At 42.3% G+C, this 13,110-nt stretch overlaps 1 protein-coding gene across 1 annotated transcript in view; it reads left to right on the forward strand.

Annotated features, from left to right (window-relative positions):
• GOLGB1 (golgin B1) overlaps window positions 1-13,110 on the forward strand; it is a 51,785-nt gene that overhangs the window by 15,757 nt on the left and 22,918 nt on the right. The window contains exons 9-14 of the mRNA XM_037387820.1: window positions 839-1,250; window positions 1,918-2,009; window positions 2,311-2,410; window positions 9,708-9,781; window positions 11,866-11,947; window positions 12,604-12,671. Of these exons, the coding sequence (XP_037243717.1) occupies window positions 839-1,250; window positions 1,918-2,009; window positions 2,311-2,410; window positions 9,708-9,781; window positions 11,866-11,947; window positions 12,604-12,671 (828 nt within the window). The remainder of the gene's footprint in view (window positions 1-838; window positions 1,251-1,917; window positions 2,010-2,310; window positions 2,411-9,707; window positions 9,782-11,865; window positions 11,948-12,603; window positions 12,672-13,110) is intronic.

Genomic DNA, 13,110 nt, shown 5'->3' on the forward strand with positions numbered 1-13,110 from the left:
TACTGATTACATTGCTCACCAGGGTGTTTCATGGAGTGGTGGCATGTGTATCTTCATGGCATGGTTGTTGGGTGTCCCCTGACTCCTGTCTGTCTTTGACTCCCCTCATGCACATTATACAGTCAGAGGGAGACCTTGGTACACATACAAATTTGAGGCCATGTGGCTGAAGCTTCTCTTTCTACCCATAAAATAAAGGGAGCTTCTCATGAGTCTCCTCCTGACACTAGTTATGCTGACTGTCCACAGCTGCAGGAGGAGGAAAGGAATTCTGGCAAGTGTAGGGTCCGTTTTTGTTCCTTGGTTGTCTTAAGTCTCTGGTCAGTGTCAACCAGCTTTCTTGGATTTTTGTTGAAGCAGTGGGCACTGTGTAGAGCACTCTGTTGCCTCCATTTTCCTATTTCAGCATTTTTTACCCCCTTCCACATACATACTTTTGTTCAGTTTTTTAATTGTACTCTGTCATTTTTTAGTTCCCCCTCTTTTGTTGTAGTCCTTCCTCCCCTTTTGGGGAAGCTTTCTTTCCTCTAAAAGAGAACTCATGGACACTGTTCTGTTGTTTATTTCCTCTACATTCCCCTGCTCTACATTAAGACTCATCTTTTTTTTACCAAAATCAAGTGTTCTTGTTTCTTCCAGTATTGCTTTCTTTCGGTTTGCAAATAGTAGGGCGGTTTCTAACAAGCTGAAATTTCTGCCATGTTTATTTCCTCCTTTCTGCTACTTAGATATTTGAAAATAATTTAATGGCAATTTTAAAATATATTTCAGGCACTTTTTGCTTTTGCAAGGTATTGAACTAGTTGAGAGTTAAATTAATTTCCATATCCTTTTGCAGATGCTCCTAGATCAGTGCCAGAAGATGGAAGTGGATCTAAGCTCCCTGAGGGATGTGCTAGATGCAGAGAGACGAAAGTCTCAAGATCTCAGAGAGAAGATGGAGCTGGAACTAGCAGAGAGGAAGCTGTCCTCCCATCGCTTGCAGGAGGAGGTGCAATGTCTCTCAGAACAGCTGGAAGAGGCAAGAAGAGCACAAGCTGAATTAGAGGTGAAGTATAAAGACCTGGAGCAGGAACAAAGGCAGGAGGTGGAAGAGAAGAACCTGCAGATCAGATGTCTTAAGGTGGCTGAACAAGAGCTACAATCTAGCCATGCTGCTCTTGTCGCTGAAAATGACCAGCTGAAACAGGATGTTAAGCGGCTCTTGGTAGTGTCTGCCGAAAACAGTGCTACGATACAGAAACTGCAGGGTAAGCAAGCACAGCAGTTCGCTGAAGCAGGTTCTCAAGAGCCTAAGGATCATCAGGTTGCCTTCTATTTGGCTTTCTTTTTATAATAGCTTATAAGAAAGTCTCAGTTCCTAGTTGCATAGGAACATAGGAGTGTTTGTGCTGTATCAAACTAAATGTCTCTCATGTAATCCCACCTTTCTACCTTTGGCGGAAAAAGCCAGTTGCAAGAGGAGGAGCATAAGACTAGAGCAGCATATGTAGTGCTTTTCTTGTGTACTGTCCCAGCCTATAAATTTTTGAAGCTTATGGATTTCTTGAGCAAGATGTATATTTCTGATTAATTTTAATAACTTGTTTGATTTTTTCCATTACCTTACGTAAGTTCTTTTTACATGTGCCACATCCTTCAGTGTCTGAATTTCTACTGAAATTACAAGTAAAACAACCAAGGAAAGCAAACTGTACCATTTTTCTCTGTAGGCTTGTATTAGAACTAATAACATTGACCTTGCCTCAAGCTATTATTTAAAATTGATTTTTCTACCAGCTCCTTTATGGCCCCAAACTGAAGCAGTGACTGAGAGATAAGGGATCTCATATACTATTGTCCATACACGTAAACTGGATATATTTCAGAAAAAAAAGGCAAGAACACACCTTAATGCCCCTTTTTCCCCTCCATTAGATGAACTTGTACAGAAATGTGAAGAATTTGTCTGCTGTCAGAATGAGCTGAAATCCCAGTCAGTAGTGCAGGTCTCTGAATTGAAGAAACAGGTACGATCTTTTCATATGAGTCTTCTGAAATTTTCCCATGTGTTGAGGAACTGAAGCTGAATGAAATGTCTGTAATTCCTTTTTTATGATGTATAGCTTGAGACAGGATCTTCTGGGTTCTCTCAGCTGATGGGCAGACACGTTATGACTGTGAAAGCCTGCAAAGAAATAGGAGTAATCTGAGTAATTTAAAAGTTGCCCATTGATTTGTTAAAAAGTTAACTGAAAGACCAAAGACTAATATGGATGTTTAAACTGTACTGAAATTTATCTTTATCCCCTCCATCCGATGTTTAAACAGGATGAAACAACTTCACAGGAAAAAAAAACAGATCAGGAAGATTGGAATGGGACTTCATTCCTACCCACAGAAAATTTGGAAGGACAGAAGACTGAAGATGGTATGATTATCTTATCTATCTTAATATTCTTTAAATATTTAAGAATTATTCTTGCCTGTTTTTAGATAATGAACGTGCCCTTGGTTACTGGTTCATTATGCTGTCACTGCCAAGATCTTCAGAAATACTATCTAATTCTTTCCAGTGGTTAAAGTAGAGTTTAGTTCTAAAAGGAAAAGGTACTATTTGATTGTCAGACAGTGAACAGATTGACAAACACCTGCAATTATTAAAAAAACTGGGCTGTGCATCATAGGCCTGCCTGTATGGTGTTATCTTGTGATATGAAGTGATGTTGGTATTTTGGCCATGAGACAGAGTGGGTAGAACTTGCTACCCGTACGGTTCACATGCTTCATGTATGATCTATGGTGGTAGGTACAAAGAACATGGAGAAGACATGAAGAAGCTGGGATGAAGGCAATAATGGTGGTAATATGTGATTGCAGACTTTTTCAGAAAAGGGTGCCAAGGTTAGCTTCACTGTGATGGGGCATATTAAATTCAATGAATATTTTTGGTTTACTGGGGTTTTTTTGTTCCATTAATGTCAGTTGTGCCTAAGGATGGTAGAATAAATTTTGTATTCCAAGAGACTGTGCACTCGCACATTGTTAGATTGTATAAAATAAGGTGAAACTGAAGTAGGAGCTCCTCCCTGATACAAAATGCTGACAATCTGCAGGCAGTGCTTCTGGGGTGGTTATTTTTGACAACTGTAGCTGAAAGAGTAAAGGTTCCAAACATATACCACGGGGGGGGGGGGGCAGGCGGGGAGGGCGTGTGTGTTAAAAAACATGGACAATTAACTTGGTCTTGAGTGTCTAGGCATGTAGACTGGTAGCAGTGATAACACCATTCTACCTTTGTGACAGTGATAGTACAACTGTCAGAATTACAGTATGAAAAGATCGGTTTCCATAGTTTTTGATTTTGGAGTATGGTGTGCTATGGCAATAGGCTGTCTAGATTTTTGCAGAAATAGATTCCTTTTGCTTCCTGTCATTCAGAGATACGCCCTCTTCATAAGAATCGTGGTGAGAGAATAATCACCAATAAACTTGATTCCTTCAGTCCTAGCACGTATCTGTTCTCTTTTCACTCTATGAACTCAGAAATGCAGGGCTTTAATGGACTTCAAGACATCATTTAGAATCAGAGTGGTTTTGGTTTGAAGTAACTTTTAAAGATCATGTAGTCCACCCCCTTCTGCCCTAGTGAATAGGGATATCCTTCACTAGATCAGGTTGTTCAAAGCCCCATCCAGCCTGACCCTGAACATATCCAATGATAGCACAACCAACAACTTTTCTGGGCAACCCAGAGAGAAGTAGTCCTCTTGAAAGGCTGCAATAAGACTTGCTTAGCCTTTCTTCATAGGTGAGATGTTCCAGCCCATTGACCACTTTTGTGGCCCTCTTCTGGACTCACACTAACAGATCCATGTCTGGCTTGTACTGGGGGACCCCAGAACTGTACACAGTATCCCACAAGAGTGGAGTAGAGGGTGAGAATAGTCTTCTTCGAGCTGCTGCCCACACTTCTTCTGATACAAACCAGGATATGATTGTCTTTCTAGGCTGCAAGCACACATTGCTGGCTCTTGACCGTTTTTTTGTTTACCAGTATCCCCAAGTCCTTCTCTGCAGGCCTATTCTCAATCTATTTACCCCCTAGTCTGTATTGATACTGGGGGTTGCCCCAACCCAGGTGCCAGACCTTGCACTTGACCTTGGTGAACTTGATGAGGTCTGCATGGGCCCACTTCTCCAGCCTGTCAAGGTCCCTCTGAGTGGCATCCTATCCCTCTAGCAAATCAACCACACCACTCAGCTTGGTGTCATCTGCTAGCTTGCTGAGGGTGCACTCAGTGTGTGAAACGCAGACTCCCACTGTCTTATGCCGTGGATGAAGACAGTAAATAGTATTGGTCCCAGTGTGTGGACCCTTGAGGGACACCACCCATTACTGGTTTCCACTTGGACATTGACACATTGACTATAACTTTTTGCACATAGCCTTCCAGCCAGTTCCTTATCCATCTAACAGTCCATCTGCCAAACCCTAGCTCTGTAACTTAATGGCAAGAATGTTGTGGGTGACCATATCAAAGGCCTTACAGAAGTCCGTCTTTTAGTCTGATATCATGCCCTGAGTTAAGATTGAGTATATCCAGAATGTACTTGGACTTAAAAAGCAGGTCCTTTTTCCACTGAAGAGAATGCCACCTGAAAAATGCAGTGACTTTTAGAGCTTTGCTGTCATGTTACTTAAAAGGTCTTTCCCAATGCATGTTTACTTCAAACAAAGCTTTTTTTGTTGTAATTTTGTTTCCAGTGGGTGTGTTGAACTTGGTTACTGACTTTCTTTACATTTTAAACACTGGGAGATGTAATTTCTTCAAAAAATAAGAGCCAAACCCCAAAAGATTAAATGAAAACATGTAAAAAATCATTGTCTTTCAAACCTCCTCTGTAGGTTCTAAATACTTTGTTACCCCTCTTTCTTATCCCTAACAGAACTGTTTAACTTGGTCTTGAATTTTATTTTGCGTATATATTAACATACATTTAATATCATCAGTAATTACATGTTCACAAAAATTGAGTCTGTTTTTTGATGATTCTAAGTTTGTATTTCTGGGCAAGAAAGACATTATATAAGTTGGTTTACTGGCTGTTACACTAAAATATTGAGGCATCATCTCTAATAGCATTAGCTAGAACTGAGACGAGTCATAGAATCACAGAATAATTTATGCTGGAAGGGGTCAAAGGCAGATTTTAGTCCAGCTTCTTCCTAGAAGCAGGATCAACTGTGAGATCAGACAGGGTTGCTCAAGCCTTTATTCAGTCAGGTCTTGAAAACCTCCAGTCATGGTTACTGCACAGCCTCCCTGGGCAGCCTGTTATGATACTTGACTGTCCCCTTGGCAAAAAAGGTCTTCATTACATCCACTTGGAACGTACTTTATTTCAGTGTATGTGGGTTGTCTTTCATCCTCCTACTTTGCACCACTGTAAAAAGCCTGGCTCTGTCTGCTCAATAACTCCTTCATCAGTGTTGGAAAGCTGCTTTTAGGACTTACCCAAAGCCTTCTGTTCTCCGGGGTAAAAAAGCCTTGTTCCTTCTGCCTCTTCTCAGAGGGAAAGTGCTCCAGCCCCCTGACCATCTTGGGGGTCTCTTGCTGAACTTGCTTCAGTTTATCAATGTCTTTCCTATATTGGGGGTCCAAAACTGAATGCAGCACTTGAAATACAGTGTAGCGAGTGCTGAGTAGAAGAGGATAATCTGCTGACTGGACTGCTGTTCATACGCTCCAGGATGCTGTTGACCTTGTTTGCTGCCAGGCACACTTCCTGGCTGAGATTTAGCCTGATGTCTATCAGGTAGATCTTCTTCATCCTTTCTTGCAGAGCTGGTCCCCAGTCCACATTCTAGGGGCAGGAGTTTACATTTGCCCTTGTTGAATGTAATGAGGTTTCTGTTGCCCCGTTCTTCTCGCCTGTCTAGGCTGCTGTAAATGGCAGCCCTGCCAGGGAGGGTATCGGCTGTTTCCCCACAGTGTGCTGTGTTCTCCAAACTTGAGTGTGGACTCTGCCACCTTCAGCTCACTGATAAAGATGTTAAACAGGAGAGGTCACAGATTGACCTCTGTGATTTTCCACTTGTTCCTAAACTCCAGATAGAGCATGATCTGTTCACCACTGTTCTCTGAGCCTGATCATTCAACCAGGCTTTTTATGCGTTGAGTTGTCCTTCAGTCCAGACTATTACTTCTAATTTTCAATAAAAAATATTGCAGGACACACTGGCAGAAGGTAAATGCTATCCACAGTTCTCTCTTCATCCACAAATGCATAAAAGGCAATTGGGCATTGCAAATGTAATTTAACCTTGGTAAATCCATGCCGACAGTTTCTCAGTCACTCCCTCCTCTTCCATGTGCCTGCTGATGTGCTCCAAGAGGACTCGCTTCGTGATTTCAGGAGGGACTGAAGTGAACTATACTGGCTAGAAGTTTACCATGTCATCTTTGGGGCCTTTTTTTGAAGATGGATACACCATTTGTCTTTCTCCAGTCATAGTGGACTTCCCTCAGTTTCCATAACCTTTCTGTGATGATATTGTCCTTGCAAGGATGTTGGTCAGCTCTCTCAGGACCCTCAAATGCAAGACAACCCATCTGTTCTCATAAATTTGTATCACACTCTTTCTCACAAGTAGTCCCTGACTCAATCCTCAGGACAGAGGCTTGGAAAACTTTGTTAGTGAAGACAGAGACACAGATGGTGCAGAGTATCTTAGCGCTACCTGTGTGCACTGTCACTAAATCATGAACCTCATTGAGTGACAGTCCCACATATTCCTTGTTCAGCCTTTTACTACTAATGTAGAGGTAGAAGCTGTTCTTGTTGCCCGTGACATCCCTTGCAAGTCTCGAACGCCAGTCATTTTTGCATATTGTAACACAGTCCTTAAATGTTTCTGAATTCCTTTGCAGCGTGTCCCTGGTTTTATCTCCTATATAATACTACTTCGCCTCAGAGCTCTGCCATGAGTTTCTTGTTTACTCAAGCCAGTCTCCTGATAGGCTTGTTTTCCTAAGTGTCAAGATGGACTGTTGTTGTGCTTGGAGACTGCTGTGTTTACAAACCTGCCAGCCCTCCTGAGCTTCTTTGTCCTTCAGAGCTGTCTGCTGTAGGATCCCACCTACAAGTTCCCCCAGTAAGGTGAAGTCTGGTCTCCTGAAGTCTATGACCTGTGCCTCTGTTACACTCATTCCTCACTCCCCTCAGAATCTTGAACTCCTCTATTTCATGGTCACAACAGCCAAGGCTACCAGTGATTATCATATATCCAGCCAATTATTCCCTGTTTGTGAACAGCTGCTCTAACTCTTGGTTAACCCATCCAGTACCTGTATCAAGAATTTCTCCCTGACTCCCTCCAGCAATCTCAGATTGCCCACGTTGTACCTGTATCAAGAATTTCTCCCTGACTCCCTGCAGCAATCTCAGATTGCCCACGTTGTACCTGTATCAAGAATTTCTCCCTGACTCCCTGCAGCAATCTCAGATTGCCCACGTTGTACCTGTATCAAGAATTTCTCCCTGACTCCCTGCAGCAATCTCAGATTGCCCACGTTGTACCTGTATCAAGAATTTCTCCCTGACTCCCTCCAGCAATCTCAGATTGCCCACGTTGTACCTGTATCAAGAATTTCTCCCTGACTCCCTCCAGCAATCTCAGATTGCCCACGTTGTACCTGTATCAAGAATTTCTCCCTGACTCCCTCCAGCAATCTCAGATTGCCCACGTTGTGGTGTGTTACTCTTCCAGCAGATGTCAGGAACATTAAGGTCCCACAGAAGATTCAGGATCTGTCACACAGAGACTTCCTCAAACTGTTTAAAGACAGACGTTTACTGGCAAGTAGCCAGTGTGGAAATGAACACATTCTCTGTCTCCCCAGGTAGTGAGAAGACTGACATGGTGACTGTTGATATCAAATGCAAATGGAAGCTTTCTTCCTGGGGTAGTTAATCAGGAAAGCTAAATAACTATTAGTACTTTCAAAAATAACTATTAGTACTTTCAAAGGTTTTTTTTTCTGGGTTTGGCACAGGACATATTTTTGCCTGTCTTATGCTTTGGAGTATGAAAATGTCTTGAGTACCTCCTGAGTACCGTAGAATGGTTGAGGTTGGAAAGGACCCAGAGCCAGTTGCCCAGGACTGTGTCCAGACAGCTTAAGAGGGAGACTCTGCAACCTCCCTGGGCAACGTGTCACCCTCATGGCCCAAAAAGTGTTTCCTGATGTTCAGAGGGAACCTCCTGTGTTTCACACTGTGCCCATTGCCTCTAGCACTGAGCACCACTGAAAAGAGCCTGGTTCCATCTTCTTCGCACTCTTCCTTCAGAGATTTATACTCATTGATGAGATTCCCTCCTGAGCGTCCTCTCCGCAAGGCTGAAGAGTCCCAGCCCTCTCAGCCTCACAGGGGGATGCTCATGTCCCTTCATCATCTTTGTGGCTCTTTGTTGGACTCTCTCCAGTATGTCTGTGTCTCTCCTGTACTCAGGAGCCCAGAACTGGACATAGTACTCCAGGTGTGGCCTCACAAGTGCTGAGTAGAGACAAAGGAATACTTTGCCTAATGCAGCCCAGGATGCTATTAGCCGCCTTTGTGGCAAGGGAGTGTGGCTGGCTCCCACGGCTTGGTGTCAGCCAGGACCCCCAGGGCCTTTTCTGCAAAGCTGCTTTCCAGCTGGGTGGTCCCCAGCATAAACTGGTGTTGTGGGGTTGTTCCTCCCCAGGTGGAGAGCTTTGCACTTCTCCTTGTTGAACTTCACGAGGCTCCTGTCAGCCCATTTCTGCAGCCTGTCCGGATCCCTCTGCGTGGCAGCACAACCCTCTGGTGTACCAGCAACTTCTTCCAGGTTTGTGTCGTCTGCAAGCTTGCTGAGGGCGCAGTCTGCCCCATCACCCAGATCATTAATGAAGATGTTGAGCAGGATCGGACCCAGTGCTGACCCCAGGGGTACACTGCTAAGTTACTGGCCTCCAGCCAAGCCTTCATGTTGCTGATCACCACCCTCTTGGCTGGCCATTGAGCCAGTTTTCAATCCACCTCACTGCTGTTCGTGCAGCCCATACATCGACAGCTTCTCCATGAGGCTGTTACGGGAGACGGTGCCAAAAGCCTTACGGAAGGCCTTGATGATATCCACTGCTCTTCCCTCATCTACCAGGCCAGTCATTTCATCATATACAGTGACATATCTATGATAAATGGTGTTTATATGCTAGGTTACAGACATATACGTGTAAAAAAAAAAATAGTTCTTGAGTCAAACAGTAGTTGAGTTCTTGTACCAATCTTGACTTGGACCATGGCCCTTGAGTGTTTTATTCTTCTCTAATTTTAACAATTTCTCATCTCATTTTTATCCAAGTTAAATCTGAAACATTTTGCTATAATAATTCTTTCTTTCCCCTCCTCTATAAAAATGTTTCTAAAATCTTGAAACTCTATCAGCTGTCCTTTAATTTTAGTCTGTATTATAATAATTGTTCTTTTCTAAAAGGCGCTTAAAAAAGTATGTTGTTTCGGTGGTTTGTCTCTTAAAAAAAATAAACACATTATCCAATGGTAGTGTTATATATCTCCACTACATAAGTTTTTACTAAGACCCATGTGCCCTGTTCTCTAAAGCTCCTCGAAGAATATCCTGTTACTCTCTAAAGTAGATTTTTAATCTTCACGGAAATTGTTTGTTTTGAATGTTTCAGAAATACCACACTTGCAAGTTGTTCTCCAGGAGCCTCTGCAGAAAGCTGTGATGGTCACAGAATATGCAAAGCAGGTAATGATTAAGCAGCTGAAATAAGCTAAAACTAAAACAGGTCAAGGACTGGCCTTAAAACAGCTAAGCTGTGATGGCCTTTTTTTTAACAATCCTCTTTGGAAGGTTATTATTAACTGGATTAATGATGAAAGACAGAAAGAGCTTCCAAATACTGCTTGTACTATGTTCTTATCAGACTGTATTTCCCTTTGCTGGCTGCTTGGAATTCTTGTGTCCTTCATCCACCCAACCCATATTTGTGCTTTTTTTCTGTCTCTTGTGACTTAGTTTTTCATCAAAACCATAGGCTAAACTGGGGGAAGCTTCAGTAAATATACGTCATAGGATGCCTTTCAAACCAGCCCTATCCATTCCCACTGCCTTAATGGGGGTCTGGCAGACTAACTGGAGGAAGCGGAGTTATTTTTGCTAAGTGAGGGAGACAAGTAGACTCTGTCCTTGTAGTCTTGCACTGTGAACAGTGGCAGGTACACTTGCAGTCAGTCTGTCGGTGAGAAGAGTGCAGGATTAGATACCTGCTGCTTTGCTTTATACTCAGTCAGCAAGGTGATGGAGATTACTACCTCTGTATATCTGTACTAAGAATTTGTTGTAGAGTTTTTTTGTTGGCTTAGAGCAACGTCTGGGCTCTTTCCAGACTGCTCCACTCTGTTCCAGCCTGCTATGTTTTATCTAACATATTCCTCTCCAACAGAGAGAGTTTATAGTATATGTATATTACTGTGAAGTATTAGGGCAAAAGTTAACATTTTGGACTTATGTTGGAACTGGAGAAGGCATTTTGAGTCAATTCATTTTGCTTGACTTCAGACCCTTACATTCCAACTGCCTGTAGTCAGGGTGTAAGCTAGCGGATCAATGAGTTTGTACGCACACACATGCACACCATCTTTTCAAGGGCAAATATAAACCTTTGAGCTATTTTCTAGAGCCCCTTTATAGTCAGTGGAGATAGGTTCTTTAGCATACGATTCAGACCGAGGTGAATGTTTAACATGGGTCAATGCATGCCGTACGTTCCATTTCAGTGCTTGTAGCATGCAAAGGCAAGGTGCTCTTGGGACTGGAGATTTCCTTATGATTCTGTGCCCTCTTAGTGCCCTGTACCTACATTCTAGGTAGTTACAGCAAAAGTTAGTTCTGAACGCTTCATTTTTTTTTTCAGTCTTTCAATTGTTGGGTTGGGGTTTTTTTACTTGTTTTTTTGAGGGTGGGAGGGAGTAACTTTTTTTTTTTTAGACACTTAGCTCTGACATGTAGTCTCTTTGTATTCTAGTTCAAACCTTTTTTCCCATGGAAACAGTACTAGCTGTGCCAATTCTTTGTTGTGGTGAAAGACAATGTGTTGGGAACTAGCCAGAAATACTGCCATTCGTTTTAGGTGGATGTTAAGTGGATTTCTCAGAATGAAGGAATTAGTAGATGAAGTTTTAGTTCTTGTAGTTCAACAGCAAACTAACCAATTTCCTGGGCTTTATTCAGCATCTTTGTGTGGGCAAAAAGAGTTGGTGTGTGTGAAATAGCAAAATCTCTCTTTCTAGTGTGCTCTGTGTTCTTCAACACTCAGGTTCTGTCCTGTCTGACAGAAGCAGGAGACACAGAGCAGTGTGGGGTGGGTCTTTCTCTGTGGAGGAGCCTACTGTAACTTTCCTGGGAAGACTGTAGGTTCTTTATCTGCGGTAGTATCTCATTACTATCTGGAGTAGTGAGGCATACAGTGACAAACACATGACTCCTCACCTTCTCTGCTTGGGTGATTCAGTGAAAGGCTATGGATCTATAGTTTGACCCTTTGAAGCAGTGAAGATAGAAGAGGAAGCATCTCAATATGCGAAGTTGTTAGAATCATTGCATTCATTAATGCCTTAATCTGCTGAGACAGGTCTTAGTCTCTTGCTTAATATAAATTATTTTAAAAAAAGTAGATTTGTTTTGATTTTCATTAGACATCAGAGTTGCATCTAAAGTTGGGACTGGTGCTTTTTACTTAAGGGTTGACAGAGCAGCAGGCAGCTAAGATAGCTGTGTTCTAATGCAAAGATCATGGATCAAAACTTCAGTATTTTTTCTTCAACCAACAGAGTAAGTGTGTTGGACCTGAGGTGGAATTGCAGACTCTCGAAGCTCCAGCCTCTTACGTAGACTGCTCTTCTACTTCTACAGGTGAGGACACAGAATAAGGCACAAGACCAGAAAATTGTGGACGTTTGAGAAGTTTCAGGGACAAAGCAAAGCTGATTTGGAAAGAAGAGCTTTGAGGTCAGAATCTAAAGTTGTACAGGAGATAGAAAAGATGCACATGAGGTAGAAGAGAACATTCTAATGTGGGATGGATAGGATATATCTGAAGAGAAGAAAGAAGTGGTTCCTAAGATGAGAGAGAAGGGTTTGAAGGAGAGCGTGTTTGTAGATGCAGAGGCCGATGTGTAAGACCCATAAGAGAATTAACATAAATTGAAGAATTGGGTTTCTCTCTGCGAGCTACTAAATTTCTTTTTGTGCCTGGAATTACCACCCCCACCCTTTTAAAAAAAAAACAAACACAAAAAGCCAACAACCCAAAACAAAACAACCCATCACCTAGTTCAGTCTCTTTGCCTCTTCATTCTTCTGTAGAGGTCAGTTATAGTGTAGACTTAGGTGATGCCAGCATGCAGCAAACGCAGGAGGTTTTGCATTTATAGGTTCAAACTTTTTTTTCTTTTCCTCGCCTTGGAAACTAGAGAAACTACAGTCCCATGTATTTTCTCTCCATTTACCTACTGACTTTACATGCAACTTGTTATGCTGATGGTGACAAGTGTACCTTTTATCACTAGGTGTGTCAGGAGAGCTGGTGAATTCTGAAGTGCAAAAGCCTTTTGATGACACTTTGGTGCTCCTTGAGGTACAAATTTAGTCTAGAACTTTTTTCCTCTCAGTATTGTATGCATCTGTGGATATGAAAACTTTAATTTAGTTTAAAAGCCCCAAAGGCTTTTTTTAACATCCTGTAATGTAAAGTCGTTGGTACAACACTGCAACATGCTTTAAGTGACAGCTCTCCTTTAATGGTTCCTCATAAAATGTTTCTGCTCTCCAAACTGCTGGACAGCCTTTACAACACAAGATGTTGACTTATTCGTGGGCTGCTGATCCATGCTTTCTGGGAATAATTTGTGACTGCTTGTCTTCTGTAATCTGTTTTTGGGGGTGGGAGGCAAGCTTAGGACAGTTATTTGGAAAAAGCCAAGCACTTTGTCTGGTGCTTTCACTTTGGAGATGGACACAGACTAGAATATGGGCTTATGCACTGTTTCTTTGCCATGTTAAATGGACAGATAGAA

Source organism: Falco rusticolus, chromosome 5 (assembly GCF_015220075.1).
Source record: "Falco rusticolus isolate bFalRus1 chromosome 5, bFalRus1.pri, whole genome shotgun sequence".
Classification (NCBI taxonomy): Eukaryota; Metazoa; Chordata; class Aves; order Falconiformes; family Falconidae; genus Falco; species Falco rusticolus.